The sequence below is a fragment of the Heterocephalus glaber genome, unplaced genomic scaffold, assembly GCF_053883595.1.
Source record: "Heterocephalus glaber isolate CG9 unplaced genomic scaffold, H.glaber_assembly_v1.0 deba00001760, whole genome shotgun sequence".
NCBI classification, from domain to species: Eukaryota; Metazoa; Chordata; class Mammalia; order Rodentia; family Bathyergidae; genus Heterocephalus; species Heterocephalus glaber.
Window position 1 is genome coordinate 7,783,640 of NW_028258457.1, and position 19,741 is coordinate 7,803,380.

General features: G+C 58.0%; 2 protein-coding genes and 1 pseudogene across 8 annotated transcripts; 1 reads left to right on the plus strand and 2 right to left on the minus strand.

Annotated features, from left to right (window-relative positions):
• Positions 1-185: 185 nt before the first annotated feature.
• Positions 186-8,650, minus strand: Prkcsh (PRKCSH beta subunit of glucosidase II). 6 transcript variants are annotated; one of them, XM_087201314.1, is made up of 18 exons: positions 8,242-8,650; positions 7,753-7,862; positions 7,490-7,606; positions 6,363-6,458; positions 6,220-6,277; positions 5,397-5,514; positions 4,983-5,112; positions 4,045-4,129; positions 3,387-3,465; positions 2,771-2,857; positions 2,407-2,559; positions 2,219-2,315; positions 1,731-1,800; positions 1,382-1,471; positions 1,113-1,187; positions 935-1,034; positions 692-853; positions 186-491 (listed from the first exon to the last, which is right to left on the minus strand). In XM_087201314.1, the coding sequence occupies exons 2-17, from the start codon at positions 7,829-7,831 to the stop codon at positions 707-709; spliced, it is 1,581 nt and encodes a 526-aa protein (XP_087057440.1). In that variant the 5' UTR covers positions 7,832-7,862; positions 8,242-8,650; the 3' UTR covers positions 186-491; positions 692-706. The 6 variants fall into 6 exon arrangements, with proteins under 6 accessions (XP_087057440.1, XP_004865645.2, XP_087057441.1 ...); XM_004865588.4 differs by having other exon boundaries at positions 2,386-2,559; positions 8,242-8,442; XM_087201315.1 differs by having other exon boundaries at positions 8,223-8,321.
• A 72-nt stretch (positions 8,651-8,722) lies between these two features.
• Positions 8,723-19,619, plus strand: Odad3 (outer dynein arm docking complex subunit 3). Of its 2 annotated transcripts, none has more exons than XM_013065893.3 (13): positions 8,723-9,167; positions 11,650-11,771; positions 11,847-11,924; positions 14,172-14,342; positions 14,417-14,518; positions 14,597-14,722; positions 15,181-15,303; positions 15,734-15,886; positions 17,219-17,379; positions 17,480-17,636; positions 18,478-18,639; positions 19,076-19,160; positions 19,288-19,619. In XM_013065893.3, the coding sequence occupies exons 1-13, from the start codon at positions 8,918-8,920 to the stop codon at positions 19,401-19,403; spliced, it is 1,806 nt and encodes a 601-aa protein (XP_012921347.2). In that variant the 5' UTR covers positions 8,723-8,917; the 3' UTR covers positions 19,404-19,619. The 2 variants fall into 2 exon arrangements, with proteins under 2 accessions (XP_012921347.2, XP_012921349.2); XM_013065895.3 differs by having other exon boundaries at positions 17,480-17,582.
• On the minus strand, positions 16,918-17,084 carry LOC147821209 (U2 spliceosomal RNA; annotated as a pseudogene).
• Positions 19,620-19,741: the final 122 nt, after the last annotated feature.

The window sequence follows — 19,741 nt, forward strand, 5'->3', positions numbered from 1 at the left end:
GCCATGAGCGCCTGACACATGTGGACGTGGCCTGGCTCCACCTGTGCCCAGTGCTGGACTCAGCTGCTGGCCCGACAGGGCCAGGCCAGGCGGGCCCTGCAGGCAGCACTTCTTGCTCCCGTGCATTCACCTCTGCCCCCTCCCCTTGGTTCTCCATCCCATAAATCAGGGCAGACAGAGCCAAGTTTGGGGGTGGAGTCACATTTATTGTTCTGTCACAGATGAAGCCATTCACTGGCCCCCACCAGACAGGGAAGGAGGGGTGGCATGGGGGGCAGGGGTGAACTGCCAGGGATGGGGGCTCCTTTATCCCATCTTTGGAGGCCACTGGGGCCTGGGAACATGGCTCAGCCAGGGCCCAGGAGCAGGGCTTGGAGGCCCCCAGGGGTCCTGCTCAGCAGAGGAGGGGGAGGGACGGAGGAGTCCAGGCCTCAGTCCTTCCAGTCCCCAGAGGGAGGACGGAAGGCGACACTGTGGGGCTGCCTCCCCGCCTTGAGAGTCCAGGTGGGAGAAAAGGGGAGTATCAGGAGGAGGGGGAAGTGGTGCGGTGTCACGCCCCAGCAGGAGGACGGCTGAGAGTTCAAGCCCAGCCTGGACTACACAGGGAGACCCTGTCTCAAACACACCCATGCAGAGGAAGGGATGGCGGCCCAGGGGACAGGTCGGAGGGAGAGGTCCCCTCCCCGCCCACCTTGGCCGGGCTGCACTACAGCTCATCGTGGTCGCTGTCCACCGGGAGCTCAGGGGGCGGCTCCGGGCAGGCGGCCGGCGTGGAGAGCTCCATGAGGTACTCGCATCGGCTGGGCTCGGTGGTGCTGGTGACCGCGGTCTCCTTCCCGCACAGCAGGCGCACCTGGCGACAGGACCAGAGGCGGACCGGATGCTCACGGGGGCCGGTCGGGGCCGGTCCCCCAACCCTGAGTCAGGCACTCACGGTGGTGGAGCGGTTGGGGCCCTGCCAGCAGCCGGTCCCCTGCTCGTACTTCATGGCGCTGAATCTGTCGTGCTCGGGCCCGGCCCACGAGCCCCACGTGCTGTGGACAGCGAGGTGCTGAGTGCCTGACCGGCTGGGGGACCAGCAGGGTGGGAGGGGTGCAGCCCTGGCCACTCACCCGAGGTTGGTGGGGGAGCCGCCCAGCTTCGGTTTCTGGGAGACGAGTTTAAAGGGGCAGAGCCGGTAGATGTATCTGTCAAGGGGAACACAGGGACCTCAGATCCCGCCATGACCTGCGCTTTGTGTGTGGTACTGGGGACTGACCCCAGGGCTTTTGCACTGAGCTGCATCCCCAGCTGTATTTCTTTCCGGACTCAGTATCCTGCTAGCCATGTAGGGCAGCCCAAACCCTCAGCCTGTCCCCAAGGACCCCACCCCAGGACCCACTCATTGGTGCTGAGCTCGTAGCACTGGCTGTACAGGTAGGCGAACTCCCCTTGGGGGCCAAAGTCGAACGAAATCTCCTGCTCCAGGTTCCTGGAAGGAGAGGCCAGGTGCAGAAGGGACAGTAGAGGATGGGCGCCGTGGCTGACACAGGACGGCCCAGCCCAGCGGTGGAGAGACACCCGACGGCTGTGTCCCTGCCACCCCTGCCACCCGGGGACCCTCCCCGAAGGAGCCACGCCCACCGGGGCCTCGGTTGCCTCGGAGACTCCTGGTTACCGCCGCCTCTAGGGAGCCGGAGCCGGGGTGGGTGGCAGCACCGCCTGGTCTCGGCCAGACACAGGCCTGGTACCTGATGGACTCCTCCATGTCCTTCAGGGACCGCTCAGCCTCCTCGAACTTGCTGCGGGCCTCCTGGGCAGCTGGGAGAAGGGACACAGGTCACGAGGCCCCTCCCCACGTGGGCCTGCCCTGGTCAGGAGACCACACACTGGACTGCTGGCTCCCTCCCCGGGGCCTGCCCTGGTCAAGGACGGAACTGGGGAGCCTTGCGGGGCCTTTGCCAGGGCAGGGCTGGCTGCACCCTGCTGCCGAGGCACCACTCCTAGCCTTGCTGGCTCCTGGGGCCACCAGGGGTGACACAAACAAGCCGTACCCCAGGGAGTAGGAGGGCACCGGGGGCTGACGGGCAGGACGAGCTTTCCCCAGAGCAGAGGCAGGCACAGCCCGCATGTGGCTCTGAGACACAGGGGACACTCGGGGGACACAGTGGAGACCCCCATCCCGGGGCGGGGGTCTGTGGTGGGACATGAGGCCCTCTCCACCGGGCCAGGGCCTCACCATCAATGAAGGCCTGTGTCTGCTCATCATAGGGTGGCATCTTGTCCTCCTCGCTGGGGCTGGGCGGCTGGGAGGGCTCCAGTGGGGACGGGGCCTCCTGTGGATGGGGTGGAGTCAGCAAGCGACCCTGCTCCACGCCAGCCAGCCCTGCGCCCCTAAACACACACCTTGGGCTGCTCCCCAGGCACCTCAGAATCCTGCTCTTCATCCTCCTCTTCTTCCTCGGTTTCCTCCTCCTCCTCTTCCTCGTACTCCGTGGGATGGGTCGGCACCGAGGGCTGCTCCTCCTTGGACTCCATCACCTCCGGGGCCAGAGGTGCTGGGAGGTCGGCAGGGAGTGCCTGGCGGGCAGGTGGGGAAGCGGGGCGGTCGGGGCTTGTGGCCTCAGCGTCTCCACCCCTTTCAGAGGGAAGGAGGGGCCCCCGTGGAGGAGCCTGGGTGGCCCAGCTGGCCAGGGTGGCTGGGTGCCAGGATGGGGGCAGTGCTTTTGTGAGCCGAAGGCGGAGCGGGGCAGGACCGAGTCCCCTCCCCTGTGCTCGCTCCCCTACAGACCTCGGACCGGTACTTGTCCCTGATGCTGGCCCAGACTCGGTCGTAGAAGGAGCTGGCATCCGTCTGTGTGTCCCCGCCGAGCAGGGCCTGTGTGTGAGTCAGGGTGGGGTCAGGACGGGGCCTCCCTGTGCCCCGGTGCCCGGCTCTGGGCTCCAGGGCCTCTGACTGTGGTGCCAGCCACGGGTGCGCTGGGCCCTGAGCTTTGGGGACCAAGCCACCAGGTGGGCGAGGGGCTGCACCCAGAGGGCGGTGGTCCAGGCCGAGGGGGGGGCTGGGAGACAAAAAGAGACAGAGGTGGGAGACGGACGACAGGAGGGGTGCGGCTCAGGCACCAGTGTGTGCCAGGCCTGCCCGGGCCAGTGTGCAACGAGGAGGACCAGGAGCAGGCAGGGACGGACAGAGGGACGGGGCGGGGGCCAGGCTAGCAGGACAAGGGAGGGCAGCTGTGACAGGGAGGGCAGTGGGTGTCCCCTCCGGGGCGGCTGGCAGGGCCACAGGCAGGGGAGGGGCCCACACTGCCCGAAGCCACTCCGGACCCCGGCAGGCAGGGAGGATTCTGGGGCTTCCCACGGCTGGCCTGTGCCCCCTCCCCGGACCTGAGGTCACCCTGGGGTACCTGGGCCTCCCCTTCAGACACAGTCCCATCGCCATCTGTGTCCAGCTCTGGATGGGTCTGCAGCTCGGCCACCGAGACCCTGCAGGGACACAGGCAGGGTAAGGACCTGGCTCCCGGCCAGCTGCCCAACAGGACATGGGCACCACGTGACCCACGGGCTCCTCCGGGCCAGGGCCGCCCAGAGCCTCCCCAGGACCTCAGGTCAGGGGAGGAAGCCGGGGGTAACATGCGGCAATGGGACCCCCATCTGGCCCCCAGTCCCAGCCTCCCACCCTACCCGCTCCTTAGCACTTCGCAACCCCAAAAGGGGCACAAGGCAGAGATGGAGCCTGAGGACTGGGAGACGCCTGGATGCCATCACCAAAATCTTGTTTGCCGACCCCCAACTTCTACTCCCCCCTCCCTCACAGCCTAACACATCCGCTGCCCACTGCCTCCCCCCACCCAGCAAAGCCGATACCCACACCAGCCTGGGTGCCACATCCTGTACCCCAAACCAGCACCGACCAGTCCCTCTGCAGACCCCTACTCCTCGCCCGCTGGACTCCCGTGTCCTCGTCGGTCCCCAACAGCACACCCTCCACCCAGTCACTGGGCATGATCAGAGACAGAGCCAGGATTCTCACCGCAAACACGGGCCCCGCACAGCGACACTTACACCCCGTCCATGTCGTCATCCAGCTCCCGGAAGGCATCAGCCGCCTGCTCCTGCTCGCGCTGGGCCTTGACAGCGGCCTGCTGCTCTGTGGAGGAGCAACTCCATGACCCGTGGGCCCCAGGCGCCACCAGCTCCCGCCACCCGAGACCCGGCTCCCACTGTGCATCTGGCCCAGTGACGGCGCTGGGGACGAGGTGACAGGGGTCCCTGCCCTCTGAGAGGAGAAAGGTGATGGAGCCTGGAGGGGGAGTGGAACAGGGAAAGTCGGGGGCAGGGCTGGGGACGCAGGGGACAGGAGATGGAGGCCAGGGCTCGGGAAGGACGTCTCCTTTGTGCCTCAAGCGACACCCAGAATCCACATGCTCCTCCCCAGCCCCAGCCGGTCTGGACCAGCACACATAGCGCCTCATTTCCGGGCCCCCATCTGCCTGCCCCTGCCAGCCTGCTCCTGCACAGTGGCCGGAGGGGACTGGGGCCACCTCAGCCAAGGACCGTCCTGCTTCTGCTCAGAACCCTGCATGCTGCACACCTGCTTCCTCCCTGCAGTCTGAGGCCCTAACTGACCTGCCCCATCAGCACCCCACCCTTGTGTCCCCCCAATTCTCCGATTCATCACTCCAGCAACATGACACAGCTGCACCTTAGATATCAGACACGAAGCCAGCAGTGGTGGCGCACGCCTGTCATGTCAACACTCTAGGAGGCTGAGGCAGGAGGATTCCAAGTTCCAGTCCCACCTGGGTAATTTAGCCACTTAGTGAGAAATCCTGTCTCAAAATTTAAAAATGAAAAAGAGGGCTAGGGATGGAGCTTGGTAAAAAGGCTCGGGGTTCAAGGAGGAACCCAAGAAACACCACCGCTAAAACACCACCCAAGACTGGCAGCAGCCTGGGGTGGAACCTCCTGGGCCCAAGCTCTTCTCTCCTCTCCCTGGCTACCTTCCCACAGCCTCTGGTGCTGCTCCTTGGCCTCCTTCTCCGGCTTCTCAGCCTCTTCCTTCAAAGCCCGCAGGGCCTCCACCTGGTCTTCCAGAGACTTCTTTCCAGCCTGTAGCTCGGTGAGCTTTTTCTGGATGGGCAGAAGGCAAGAGGCCAGCTCTCCTTGGTTTCTGCCTCCTCCTCCACTTGGCACCTCCTGGCTCTACTCCCCTGAGGAGCTGCGACCTTTGCAACACATCCAGCTCTCTGGCTCTGGGGGTCCCCGGGCTGTGGCTCCCTGGACCCTCTGGACAGAAGCCTGTGTGCTCCAGGGTAGCGCAGAAAACCATGTGCAGTGCAGCACTGCTATTTTGAACCAAGGTCTTGCTAAGTGACCCAGGCTCTGCTCATACTTCTGCCCCCGGGACCACTCACCTGCTTCTCCTCCCGGGCCTTCTTCCAGTCCTCAACGAGGATCTTCTTCAGGCGGAACCCCTCGCGGGTGACCTCTGCCATCTGCTGCAGGGACTCTCTCTCTTTGAGGCCCTTCTCTCTGGGATGGAGGGGGACACATGGGCACTGCCAGGGGTACTCAGGGCCCACCTGCCGACCCATCCCTTACACCTCGGACTGGGAAAGATGAGATGGCAAAACCTCCAACGACCCCAGGCCCTTGTCCCTGTTTTTGAGAGGAGGGACAGGGTTTGTCCACCCTCAGAACCAAGGAGTGACAGGGAGCAGAGTTGGAAGCCAGCAAGAGAGAGAGGGAGAAAGCACAGAAATCACAGGCTTCCAGGCCAACAGGGAATCTGGCCACTTAGTGTATAACGCTTAATCTGCCCTCACTTAGAAGATCTAAGATGGAAAAAAATAAATCCAGGCGTTGTGGTGCACACCTGTCATCCCAGCACGTGAGGCTGAGGCAGGAGGACCTCAAGTTTGAACCCAGGCTGGGCAACTTTGTGAGACTTTGTCTCAAAACAAAAAACATGGGCCGGAGATTTAGCTCAGTGGTTCCGGCGCCTGCCTCACAAGCGCAAGGTCCCAAGTTCGATCCCCAGTACCAAAAAAAAACACAACAAAAAAAACACACAAAAGGACTAGGGGTATAGCTCAGTGCAAAGGTCCTGGGTTCAATCCCCAGTATCACACACACACACACACAAAGAAAAGCAGCAGAAAATGGAGCTTCGTAACTCATGGGGTGAAGGCAAGCCAGGTGCCGGAGTGGCAAGGGGAAAGGACGTCACCCACGCACTTGCAGGTGTTCTCGCAGACAGTGCCACTGTTGTACTCATCGGTCCCATCGCAGCAGTCTGAGGCAGAGGCAGCCAGGTCAGGGCTGACAGTGCCTCCTCCCTCAGCCACCACCCCTTCCCTAGTCCCAGGGCCCCCACTCACCACAGATGCCATCATTGACGCGGCTGGAGGGGATATACAGGGGCTTGTAGCCCGTGTTGGTGCAGTGGAAGTTGCCATTAGGACAGGCGGCTGTGCCTGGGTGGGGACAGGAGGGAAAGTTTGCTAAGGTCACTGAGGACCAGGCACAGCCCATCCTCCACCCACACGGCCCCAACCCACAGGCAGACAGAGGACCAGAAAGATGAGAATGCCAGGCATAGTAGTGTACACCTGTCACTCCAGCACTGGAGGGGCTGAGGCAGGAGGGTGGCCCCAAGTTTGCGGCCAACCTGGGCTATATAAGACCCAGTCTCAAAACGCCAAAGGACAGAAAAAACTCAGGGAAACAAAGAGCCTCACCCTGGGACCCTGAAACAAAACCCTCCTCATGAGTCCCTTCAAAAAAGGGCCAGTCAGCTCCTCCTTTGCTTTTTTTTCTTCTTCTTTTTTGGTACCTGGAATTGAACTCAGGCCCTTGAGGTAGCCAGGCAGACACTGCACCACTGAGCTACAACCCCAACCCAAGTACATTTGGGGCTCTTGTTCTGTTTTTTTTTTGGGGGGGGGTTGGTATTGGAAATTGAACTCAGGACCTTGTACTTGCCAGGCAGGTGTGGCTCCACTGAGCTAAGTCCCCAGCTCCTCCTTTGCTTTGATGACTGTCCTCTGCCAGCCTGCCCTACCTTCACACCCGCCCACTTGGGAGTCTGAGCAGACACCCCTCCATCTGCACCTACTTCAGGGTTCACCTGAAGTCTCACCTCCAGAAGCCTTTATCCCTGATCTGGTGGTAACTGGTAATGTCGTTACAACAACCTGATCTCTCTTCTTCTTTGTAGGGGAGGCGGTGCTGGGGATGGAACCAGGCCCTCATGCATGCTAAACAAATGGAGGACCACTGAGCTGCACCCCAGCAGCCAAGCTGCTTTCTTTCTTTCTTTTCTTTTTTTGCTACCGGGGATTGAACTCTGGTCCTTGAGCTTGCGCAGCAGGCGCGAAACCACTGAGCTAAATCCCCGGCCCCTAAGCTGCTTTCTGAATCCACTTCCGCCCTCTCCGCAGTGAGCCAGGGCAGGGCAGGGCCTGGGTGTCTGCTGCTCAGTAATGAACACAAAACGAGAGCTCACCCGGCTCATCTGAACCATCCTTGCAATCACAGTAGTCATCGTTGACTTGATCAAAAGGGATTGTGGCCGAGCCGTCCAGGCAGGTGAAAGGCTTGGATTTGTCATAGAAGTGATGGTCTGATGAGAAAGAAAACGTTGGTCTCCCCAATGCCACCACCAGTTTCACTCTGCGGACAAACTGAGGCAAAAGGCTCCCAATTTCCATCTCAGGGTCCTCTCTCCTCTCCCTCCCTCCATCCCCAGCCAGGGACCGCAGGACTCACTAGTGAGGGAGACGCCCCGGGGCCTCTTGACCTCCACGGACCAGCAGAGGGGCAGCATCAGCAGCATCAACAGCAACATCACTCGCGGGGCACCGGGCTATACACGAGCTCTGTGGGAGGAAGCAGGCTGCGGGGAGATTCGGGGATCCCCACACTACGACATGAGCAGGGGACCGAGGAGGGGACAGGGCCAGCTCCAATCAACTGGTCTCCTCCACCTTTTTAGGGCAATGATCGCTCACTTCGTTTCCGATTTAGGATCGGGAAACAGGGGTCCCCCAGTACTGGCCAGTGCAGGAAAGTCTCACTTTGCTCAAATCAATAGTGGGGAACTCAAAATCTTCTCTCGTCGCGCCGGAGTGGAGTGGACAAGTCAGTTCCCGCCTTAAGCCCAAAGGGTTCACAGTCTCTTCTACACCTCACATACACCCTTTAGCTGCCCCCTCTATGAAATTAAGGTGCCTTCCTACCCGCTAGCTCATCACCTACATGAGGCAGAGACAAAGGTCGATATCCACCGCACGCCCCCTTTGCCCAGTGGCCACGGTTCCTCCGGCAGAAAGAAAGCGGAAGTGTCTGGGATGCGTCATTTCCTTTTGCACGGCTCACACAGGGAACGGCGATTCTGTGTCGCCATGTTGAGAGTGGCAAATATGCGGATCCCGGAACTGAGACGGCCATCTTGGGTAGGACCGTGAAACCTTAGAGAGGATAGATCTGAAGAGTCGCGCTTAATGGCGGCGCAACTAACCTCCATCTTGAGAGTGGCGGCTTCCGCAGCCGGAAAAGAAACTTCTTGAAAAATGCCCGCGAACCTCACCCCCGGGAGCTGGGGCGAGAAAGGAAGTAGGATGAACACGTGACCTCGAAGTACCCTCCTTTACCATCTGCATCTGCAGCACAGCTCTGCCCCACCACCTGCTGGGACCGCCCCTTTGTACCGCGCTAGCCAATGAGAGTGGCACGCGGGTGGTCTCTATGGGAACACTGGAGGGAGGAGGGGGAGGTGGTTACTTACCAACCGGGAGATGCTGAGAGGCTCACCCAAGCAGTCGGAAAGTGCATTCTCAGAACCTGAGGAACCCGAACTGACCGATCCCAGACAGGGGCGGCCAGTTTTTCTCTGCTCCCCTAACTCCTAGGGACCTTTGGCCCCAACCGAATCATGACGTCTCTCCTATGCAGGGCGGCCTCTGCCAACGCCGTGCCTTCTCAAGATCAGGCTTTGATGCCCTCTTCCAAAGCCAAGGGCAGTAAGGCTCCGGCCAAGCAGGGCCACCCCCGAGGCAAGGGCTCGGTGGGGGCACAGGCCTGGGCCCCAGTCCATTCCAAGGCGGGACTCCGCCGCCACTGTCCAGTGAAGACCGCTGTGCACACACAGGTGGTTGAGTTACAAAGGAAGATCCAACTGCTGGGTAAGATGGCTCCAGAGGGCGCAGTGGGGTCAAGGGTCAACAGTGTGCACCCGGGCTTCTGACCAGGCACGGGGTGACCAAAGCCTTTCACTAGCATGCGTCTTAGTGGCCGGTTTCTGAAGTTAAAAAACTCATACTTTTTCATGGTTTCTTTCATCTTTCCTCAAACTTCTGAGCTCAAAACTGACTGGAATGTATTTCGTATTTCCCGTAATTCAACTCTTCTATCACGCAAATGGTGGTGAAAAGAATAGGTTCTAGAGCCAGGCTTTCTGAGTTCAAAACTTGCTCTGTGTAATAGTTTGACCTGGGGGAAACGAAGAATAAACTCATGGCTGTCAGTTTTTCAATCTATAAAATAGGGATGGTGAACTCAGAGGCTGAGGCAGGAAGATTGTAAGTTTGAGCCCACCCTGGGAAACTTTGTGAGATGTTAGCACAAAATAAAGGGGAGGGGGGGCTAGAGAGCTGGGTATGGTGGCACACGCCTGTAATCCCAGCACTCATGAGGCTGAGGCAGGAGGATTGAGGCCAGCCTAGTATACATAGTGAGTTCATGGCTAGATTGGGTTTGATAACATGACCCTTTCTCAAAAAATAAACAAACATGGGCCTGGGATTTAGCTCAGTGGCTCCGTTACCTGCCTCGCAAGCACAAGGACCCGAGTTCGATCCCCGGTACCAAATAAATAAATAAATAAACACACACAAAAATCAAAATTTTTAAAAAGTAAAAATAAAAAGGGCTGGGGTTGTGGCTGAGTACAAAGGCTTTTGTTTTGTTTTTTTGAGACAGGGTCTGTGTAGCACAGGCTGGCCTTGAACTCTCAGCAGTCTTGCTGCTTCAGCCGCCCGAGGGCTGAGATTACAGAGGTGTATCACCCTACCCGGCAAAGGCTTGGAGTTCAATCCCCAGTACTGAAGAAGGGAGAGGGAGGGGGGGGAGGGAGAGAGAGAGAGAGAGAGAGAGGGAGGAGCAACAATGGCACTGCAAAATTTGAAGTGGAGAAAGTAGTTAGAACAGGGCCACCTAGTAAAGTGCTATGAAGTAAAAACTAGTGTTTCTCATGGCTGTGGGCAGCTTTGCCCTTCTCGGGGCCACGTGACAATGGCTGCAGACATTTCTGGTTTTCACTCAATGAGGGGGTAGCTCTGCTACTGGCGTCTATTGAGCAGAGCTAGGGTGCTGGTCATAGTTCTACAAGGCCTGGGACAGCTCCCCACAACAAAGAGTTATCCCACCCCGTAGTTGGTTGTGGGGATGTTTGGGAAATTTTGGTGTATAAGTCATCAATGTTGTCATTCTTATTATTATTTTCTTTTGGATTTTTTTTTCTTTTTTTTTTTTGGTACCGGGGATCAAACTCAGGTCCTTGCGCTTTCGAGGCAGGCAGCAGAACCACTGAGCTAAATCCTCAGCCCTATTTTGGATTTTTGAGAGAGGATCTCACTATGTAGCTGAGGCTGGCCCCAAACTTGTGGCCACGCCTGGCTGTTTTTATTAATAGGCAGTGTTGCAGAGCTAATGAAAGTGTCTGCATAGGAGCAAGTCTGCTTGTGGCTTTGAACAATGTACTCAGTCTGACCCACAGTCTTCTCATCTGTAAAGTGGGTATCATTTGGTTGGGCATGGTGGTGCATGCCTATAATCCCAGCACTCGGGAGGCTGAGGCATGAGGATCGCTGTGAGTTTGAGGCCAGCCTGGACTACATAGTGAGTTCAAGGTCAGCCTGAACTGCATAGTGAGACTCTATCTCAAAATAATAAAAAAAAAAAGAATGAAATTGGGTTTCATTTGCAAATGGATATGCAATTATGGGCATATGGTATTGAGGGTTTGGAATGGTCTCATCCGCCATGGACACATAAATGCTCAAAAGGGAGGATTTTTGTTTTTTGTTGGTTTTGTTTTGTGGTACCGGGGATGGAACCCAGGGTTTCTTTCTTTCCTTTTTTTGGTACCAGGGATCGAACTCAGTACCTTGAGCTTACAAGGCAGGTGGGTTGCCACTGCTGAGCTTAATCCCTGGCCCTCCCAGTGTTTCATTCTTGCTAGGCAAATGCTCTACAACTGAGCCACACCCCAGCCCAATGGGTTTGCCTTTATTTATTATTATTTTTTTTTTTTGGTACTGGGGATCGAATTCAGGTGCTTGGACTTGCAAGGCAGGCGGTAGAACCACTGAGCTAAATCCCCAGCCCTGGTTTGCTTTTAATTGACATGATAATTATAAAGAGCTTTGCCTGTGTGGTGGCACAGGCCTGTAATCCCAGCACTTACTCAGTTGGCTGAGGCAGGAGGATCGTCATGAGTTTGAGGCCACCCTGAGCTACACAGGGAGACCCTGTCTCACAAAAACAAAAACCTAATACCAATCAATTAAAATATGAAGCTGCTGAGTGCACAGAGGTCTTCTCTCTGGGAGGTGCCACACCTCCCCAGTGATGCCAGGCTTGTGTCTGTCCCCTTGCCTGCCCCAGAGGGTGACCGGAAGGCCTTCTACGAGAGCTCCCAGTGGAACATTAAGAAGAACCAGGAGACCATCAGGCAGCTCCGGGAGGAGACCAAGGCTCTCCAGGGGCAGCTGGCGGTCCTGCTACAGGTGAGCATGGAGGGACTGGCGGGACACTCAGGAACAGGAGTGGGGCCAGGGGTAACCGGGCACTTCTCCTCTCAGGGAGACAAGAACATGGTGCAGGCAGTAATTCAAGAGTGGAAGGAAGAGAAGCCGTACCTGAAGAACAGGATGGCCCAGGTTCGTCACCCCCTTCCCAAGACCTCCACCACTGGACTCCTTCCTTCCAACTCCCATTCTTTCTCTGCACTGGCTGTCAGTCATTTACTCGATCAATGAGATCTTTATTTATTGAATTCTTTTTTAGAGTTTGAGCTCAGACTGGGCAACATAGTGAGACACTATGTATCAAATAAAACAGATCAAATCCTCCTTCCAAGCAGCTCATATCTTAGAGGAGAAAATTGACCAAACAGTCCTCAAGAATTGTGGTCCCAGCTACTAAGAAGGCTGAGGCAGGAAAACCGCTTGTGCCCAGGAATTTGGGGCCAATCTGGCCAAATTAAAGGACCTATCTCCGACCCATCTCTTTAAAAAGCATTTAAAAAGGGCCTGGGATTTAGCTCAGTGGTTTAGTCACTTGCCTCGAAAGCGGAAGGACCCGAGTTTGATCCCTAGTACCAAAAAAAAAAAAATTAAAAAAAACATAAACAAAAAAGCCAGGCACAGTGGTACATGTTGATAATCCCAGCTACTCCAGAAGCTGAGGCAGGAGGATCGCAAGGTTGAGGCCAGCCTGGGCAACAGAGTAAGACACCATCTCAAAATAAAAAATAAATCTTTTTTTTTTTTGGTACCGGGGATCGAACTCAGGTCCTTGTGCTTGCTTAGCGGGCAGGGAAACCACTGAGCTAAATCCCCAGCTAAAAAATAAATCTTACCGGGCACATACCTGTAATCGGAGCACTTTTGAAGGCTGAGGCAGGAGGGTTGAAAGCTCGAGTCCTACCTGGGCAGCTTAGTGAGACCTTGTTTCAAAATAAAAAATAAAAGGGGCTGAGGAGTTAGTTCAGTGACGGAACCTCACTGGGCTTGATCTCCAATACCACAAATGAATAAATAAAAGTAAAGATTATTGGGCTGTGACTCAGTGGTGGAGCACTTGCCTAGGATGTGTGAGGCCCTGGGTTCCATCCCAAGCACTGTAAAAACAAAAAGCCAAAAGCCATCCCAAGAACAGCAAATAAAGAAACAAAGGACTTCCCAGCAATGACAAGAGAAATAAAAACAAAAAAGCAAGGTGATATAATAGGAGGGATGGAGGACAGGAGCTGGCGCTTTAGATTGGGGGCAGGGTTTGCTATGACCTCTTCCAAAAGAGCTGATGTCTGAACTGAAAATCAGACAGGCAGGAAGGGTTCTGGGAAGAGTGCTCCCAACAGAGGGAAGAGCAAATGCAAAGGTTCTGAGACAGGCAAGCTTAAGACTGTTGGAGACCCAGATGCTGGCCAGTGTGGCTGGAGTAGACCAAGCAAGGGAGCTTGTCTATGTTGAACCCTGCCGCAGGCCTTGCTTCTGGTGTGCATTTTTTTTCTTTAAGGCCGTCTTGCTATGTAGTTCAGGCTGGCCTTGTACTCACTGTGTAGCCCAGGTTGGCTTTGAACTCAGAGATCCTCCTGCCTCAGCCTCCTACGTGCTCAGATTACAGGCGTGCACCACCATGCCCAGCCAGGTGCAGATTTTATACCAAGAAATAGTAATGCAAAATGAACTTCAAGGAGGCAAGAGGGAAGGCCAGGAAGAGGTCACCCAGCTAAAAGATGGTTTGATGGCCCCAGCACCACCAAAGTGGCAGAGGTTGAGGGAGAGAGGTATCTCCAGGGAGACCTGTGAGACAGATTCCAGAGAAACTGCTGACCAATGGAATGTGGGTCAGAGGAAAGCTGAGGATCACATGAAGGTTTGGGTTGCATTTATGTTCTGTGCTGGGAGTGGCACCCAGGGCCTCGTGCTTACTAAGCACACACTCTACCACTGAGCCCCACCATGTGAAGTTTTGGGCTGGAGTAACAGGAAGGATGGGGCTGTGGTGTGTTGTGATGGTAGAGTTGAGAGGAGCTGGTTTGGGAGATGAACAGGCACTCAATTTTGGATGTGATGGCTTTGAGGTGCCTGTGGAGACATCTGGAAGGAAGCGTGAATGTGACAGCCTGCAGTATAGCTGGGCGTGATGGTACATGCCTGAAATCCCAGCACTCTAGGAGGCTGAGGCAGGAGGATTGCAAGTTTGAGCCCAGCCTGGGTGACTTAGGGAGACCCTGTTGTCTTACAATAAAGAATAAAAGGCTAAAAAAAAAAAAAGAATAAAATGGCCTGGAGATGTAGCTCAGTGGGAAGACCCCATATGGAAACTGAGGGTCCAGCAGAGGAGATGGCAGGCTGCAGGTTGATGCTGAGTGGGAAGCTTTTGCTCTGTCCCACCCACAGCAGGCCCTGGAGCACCTGGACCACCAGCTGAGCGGGAAGGTGAAGCAGCTGAATGCCCTGCGACACCAGGTGGTGCTGCGACAGAGGCGGCTGGATGAGCTGCAGCTGCAGGAGGGCCTGCGCCAGCTGGAGATGGCCGAGGTGCAGGACAGCAACACCGAGATGGCCAAGGTGGGGCCGCGGGGCAGGGGGACCTGGGGATGGGCTGGGGGCCCAGGGTACTCACTCTGGCCCTGCCTCTCCAGACCATGCGGAACCTGGAGAACCGGCTGGAGAAGGCCCGCATGAAGGCAGAGGAGGCTGGGCACATCGCTGGTGTGTACCTGCAGCTCAAGGCCTATCTCCAGGTACCGGGAGAGGAGGCCTGGGAGGCGGAGGCCAGGCCACTGGGGCAGCAGTCACAGCCAGCCCACACCCCGCCCCAGGAGGAGGCCCTCGCTCTGGGGAACCAGCTGGACGCCATGGAGGCCACGGTGGCGAAGACTAAGCAGGAAGTGCAGGAACTGCACGTGGTGAACCAAGAGGCCCTCCATGCCCGGGACATTGCCAAGGTGCCAGGGTCGCCTGTCCTGGGAGTCCTGCCCAGTTGCCACATTTCCTGGCCCCAGAATCAGAACTCAGCTGCTCCTGAGCCTCTTGCTCTCTGTCTCCCAGCACCTTTCGGCCTGGTCTATCTGTGGAGGCCTGGGCTTGGGGGTGCGGCTCAGTGGTGAGCGCTTGTCTGGCATGCATGAGTCCCTGGGTACCATCGCCAGCACCGCAAAAAACACCCAAAAAAACCCCAAAACTGGGAGTGGCAGTGCACACCTGTGAATCCCTGCACTCAGGAGGCTGAAGCAGGAGGATGTCTGTGAGTTCAAGACCAGTCTGGCTACATAGTGAGTTCAAGGCTACCCTGAATTACCTAGCGAGACCCTGCTTCCAAAAAATAAATGAATAAAGACATCACGCTCCAGCTGTGTAGAGCTGCGCCCTCAGCTCCCCCTTCCCCCCACTGCCTGCCCTGCAGAACCAGCTGCAGTCTCTGGAGGAGAAGGTGATCCGAGAGCGCAAGAAGCGGGAGCTGCACATATCTGACTGCAAGAAGCGCGCAGAGGAGAAAAAACTCCAGAACGAGTGCATGGAGCGCAAGGTGGGCACAACCAGGGGCGCAGGGCTTCAAGCCACCCGCAACCTGATCCGGCCTGGCCTGGGCCCAGCTACGCTCCCACTCAGCCCTCACCCTGCAGTGCTGGACCTTTTGTGGTCTGGGACCTTTCTCCTGGCCCCGCCCCCATGGCTCCGCCCCACTTTGCGGGGAGGGGTGCCTTCCCTCTTCCCTGCCACCTCTGACCCGGCCTCTGGGCCTCACTCCTGAAGCCCCGCCCCTGTCCTGACTCCGCCCCTCTGCCCCGGCGCTGACGCCTGCTCCTGCCCAGTCCTGCGGACCCACGCCTGGGTGCCCTCACCTGACCCCGGGCCTTGGCCCTGCTCCCACTCCCCTCCCCCACTCGTCCTCCGCGCCAAGCCCTTCTCCCAGCAGCTGAGCCTGGCTTTGCCCTCACCCCCTCTCCTGGGAGCAGACCCAGCGGGATCACCTGCTGCTGCAGTCGGAGGACACAATCCAAGACCACCAGCACGCCAAGGAGGAGGAGCTGCGGCAGCGCTGGAGCATGTACCAGATGGAGGTGACCTTCAGCAAGGTCAAGGACGCCACCGGCGCGGCTGAAACACACGTGAGCGCCACCCTCCGCCCCTAGACGCGCATAAGCTGGGCCCAGCATACCCTGCCTGCCCTTTCTGCCGGCTCAAGTCTGCAGCACACAACCCCACTCTCTTCTTGAAAGACATCCCTTACCCCTCCAGCTGGCGCCCAGTTTCTCTGCTGCACTTCTCAGCAAAGCCCAGGAGAGCTGTCTACACTTGACTGTCATCTCCTCTCCTTTCATACTTCATCTCTCTCTCTTTTTTTTTTTTTTTTTTGGTACCGGGGATTGAACTCGGGACCTTGCGCTTGCGATGCAGGTGGCAGAACCACTGGGCTAAATCCCCGGCCCTCTTACTTCATCTCTTTATTTTTGGGACAGGGTCTCGCTATGTAGCCCAGATTGACCTCGAACTCGCAGAGATCCTCCTGCCTCAGCCTCCTGAGTGCTAGGATGACAGACGTGTACCACCACGTCCGGCTTTGCACTTAACTTCTTTGGCAAAGGAGAACTGGGACTTTTGTCTGTCCTGTGTCCACAGCCCCGCTTGGAACATTGCTAACCCAACAGAATCTAGGTGGGGCCCCTGCTCTGGGTACTGGGTACCCTTACCCCTCCCCCAGGCTGATCTCCCAGCTGGGGTCTCCCCTTTGGGTTCTCTGCAGCCCCCACTCCTCCCTCAGGGTCGATGTCTAGGAGATCGGGACTCTGACCTACTGGGTCACCCAGCCACTGAAGTGCAGCCCCTACCCAGAAGGAGCCCGGCTGAGCCGATCGCTCCCCAGGCACATGGTATTTCCGTTGGCCAGACTCAGAAGTTACTGGCTGATTCCCTCCCCCATCCCTTACCGGGGATTCAACTCCGAACCTTGTGCTTGTGAGACAGGCGCCATGCCATTGAGCTAAATTGCCAGCCCCAGATTTCTTAACTATGGAGCAGGAAGGGCCCCGGAAAAACTATTGGTTAGGGGCTACACCACCTTGAGGCAGTCCTGAGGCCGAACCCGCATAGACTACGGAGGTCACTGCTGAGCAAAATCCACCGACTGTCATCTCAGCACTCTGGGAGGCTGAGGCAGGAGGATGACAAGACCAAGCCCAGCCGGCTCAACTTAGAGACTTAGTAAAACCCTATCTCAAAATAAAAAAGGGGTAGGGCCCCAGCTCAGTCCAAAGGCCCTGGGTTCAGTTCCTACACTTGATCTTAGCCAAAAGGCTGAGAAGCGATTCCTGGGTTCAGTTCCTAATGTTGCCAAATCACAACTAAACCAACTCCAGCTTAGGCCGCGTGTCCTGTGCCCGGGGCAGGCAGGCGGCCGCGCCTCCCAGGCCTGGCTCTGACCCGGGCTGGACCGCCCGCAGTCGGTGGTGCGAAGGTTCCTGGCCCAGGGCTACACCTTCGCGCAGCTGGAGGCCCTCAAGAAGGAGAACGAGCAGACGCTGGTGAAGCTCAAGGAGGAGAAGCAGCAGCTGCAGCGGGAGCTCGAAGACCTCAAATACTCCGGGGAGGCCACGCGGGTGAGGTGAGGCCGGGCTGCCCAGTGTGGGGGGGGGGGCGGGTGAGGGGATGGAGGGGGCGCAGGCTCAGAAGCGCTCAAGTGGCGACTTCTCTGCTCCCTGCAGCCAACAGAAGCTGCAAGCAGAGTTGCAGGAGAGCCTCAAGATGGAGGAGCAGCGACGCACTAAGGCCCAGGAGCAGCTAGACCGCACCACGCGAACCATGCAGGTGGTTAAGGAGAGCCTGGAGCATCTGGCCAGCAAGTTGAAAGTCGTCACTGTGGTACATCCGGCCCCCAGCATGGCCCCGCCCCTAGAGGGCCTCCCAGGGAGACACACCCACCGAGGCCCCGCCCAAGATGGACCCACCCCCAGTGAAGCTCCGCCCCATGCCCTCCCACATTCTCCAAGTAAAACTAGCAGTCATAGTGGAGGTTACTGTCCCTCACAACCCTAGGCAACCCACCCACATCTTCAGCACCCACCGCCAGAAACCCAGCCGGAAGTAGGATGCCCTCCGTACTCATCAGAGTCCCTGCCTCACATCCCTGGCGAAGCCCTCTCACTCCCAGAGAGGCCTGGACCTCAGAGACTTTGTCCTCTCCTAAGCCCCGTCCCCATGGGAAAGGCCCATCGTGCTCCACAGAAAACCCTGGGGACCCCACTCCAACCCGAAGGAGATGGCAGAAGCCCCATCTTGTCCTCAGGAGACTCACTTTTGCCCGGCATGGTAGCGCACGCCTGTCGACTCAGTACTCTGGGAGGCTAGGGCATTAGAGTCTCAAGTTCGAGCCTAGCCTGGGCAACTTAGGGAGACCCCCGTCTCAAAAGAGGACTGGGGATGTACTCAGGAGAAAGGCCCTGGGTTCAACTGGGTTCAGTCCCTAGTACCAAAAAAAAATCTTCAGAAGGCCATCCGCACAATAGCCTTGCTGGGGGGGGGGTGTCCTTGCGCCTGGCTTGCACAGCAGGCGGCGGAACCACTGAGCTAAATCCCAGGCCCTCTTAACTTCTTGTTTGGTGTTCAAAGCTGGGCGTTTTATTTTAGCCACAAAGGGAGGCACCGCCTCATGGGTGGCCCTTCATTGCAAAGCCCCGCCCCACTGACCTGGCTCCTCCCCTAGCCGCGGGAGGACGACCCCTTCTCCGGAAAGGCGCTAGACCCCGCCGCAGGTGACTATTTGCCCAACCTGCTGGGCCTGGTGGAGAAGAAGCTGCTGAAACTGCAGGCCCAGCTCGAGAGCCACGACGTGCAGGAGATGCTGCGACACATCACCAGCCGGGAGGTGCCCCTGCCACCCCGAGCAGGGCAGAGGGGAGGGGGCAGCCCTGGGGGGCCAGGGTGTGGGCTGACAGCTGGGAAGGAGAAGCCAGGAGAGCTGCGGGCCTGTCCCCAGTGACCGGAGGTTGGGGCTGAGGGTTAGGCGTGGCCCCAGAGGAGCTGGACCTTAGAGGGTGTGCTGAGAAGGAAAATGGAGCGGGGCTGGAGAAATACTGCTTTCTACACAGGGCGTGGTGGCGAACAACGCCTGTAATCCCAGCACTAGGGAGGCTGAGGAAGGAGGATCGTGGTTTGAGGCTAGCCTGAATTACAGAGCGAGACCCTCCCTGTCTCAAAAACAAAAACAATTCTAGTGGCCAGTGGTCTCTGCCTGGGATCAGGGCACCTTTGGGGATGAGCCCCTGCCTGGCCCACTATTTCCCCGTTCCCTCTCCCCTCAGTTCCTGGTCACCTTAGAAGAAAAGCTGCCCCGGTACAACACTCGCATCCCCCTGCCCCCGGCCAGCTCCAAGGACAAGTTCTTCGGTCAGTGCCGGGCTTGGAAGGGCGGGAGGAGGTCCGTGCGCAGGCCCGGGCCCCAGGTGGAGCTGGGCGGGTTGGTGAAGGCCCGGGAGGGCGCCCCGGAGAACTGGATCAGTTCGGCTCCCCGCAGACGAAGAGGAGAGTGAGGAAGACGACGACGCGGTGAACCGGGCCTCCTTAAAGATGCGTTCCCAGAAACTCATCGAAACGCGCAGCAAGAAGCGAGGTCGTGAGCGGAGGACCTAGCCACGCGGTGCCCAGTCCTACCGTGCCCCCGAGCTCTCTGGGCCCAGCCAGGGCTCCACGGGGCCCCTTGAAGGGCTGGATGGGGCCCGGATGGGGAGCAGAGCAGGCCGGCCGGCCCGGAGGAGAGAGGGGGCCGGGCTGGATGTTCCCACAGTCAATTTCCCGAGCTGGGTCTGCAACCGCCGCAGAATCGTGCAATAAAGGTCGCCCACCGGCCTCCCTGGTGTCGGTGTCGCCTCTCTCTGGCCCTGCCCCACCCGAAGGAAAGCGGAAAGCCGAAAGCCGCTCCCACCCCCACCCCACCCCACAGCGCTCCCCTCCCCAGTGCCCTGCAGCCT

Coding starts and splice junctions, on each gene's coding strand:
- Prkcsh (XM_004865588.4), bottom strand. CDS start 7,831: ATGTTGCTGTTGATGCTGCTGATGCTGCCCCTCTGCTGGTCCGTGGAG. Junction 5,515..6,219: donor GTCTGCGAGAACACCTGCAA/GTGCGTGGGTGA, acceptor CCTCCATCCCAG/AGAGAAGGGCCTCAAAGAGA. Junction 2,316..2,385: donor TGCCTGGGGAGCAGCCCAAG/GTGTGTGTTTAG, acceptor CCCCATCCACAG/GAGGCCCCGTCCCCACTGGA.
- Odad3 (XM_013065893.3), top strand. CDS start 8,918: ATGACGTCTCTCCTATGCAGGGCGGCCTCTGCCAACGCCGTGCCTTCT. Junction 15,887..17,218: donor CCGGCGCGGCTGAAACACAC/GTGAGCGCCACC, acceptor GACCGCCCGCAG/TCGGTGGTGCGAAGGTTCCT. Junction 17,380..17,479: donor GGGGAGGCCACGCGGGTGAG/GTGAGGCCGGGC, acceptor TGCTCCCTGCAG/CCAACAGAAGCTGCAAGCAG.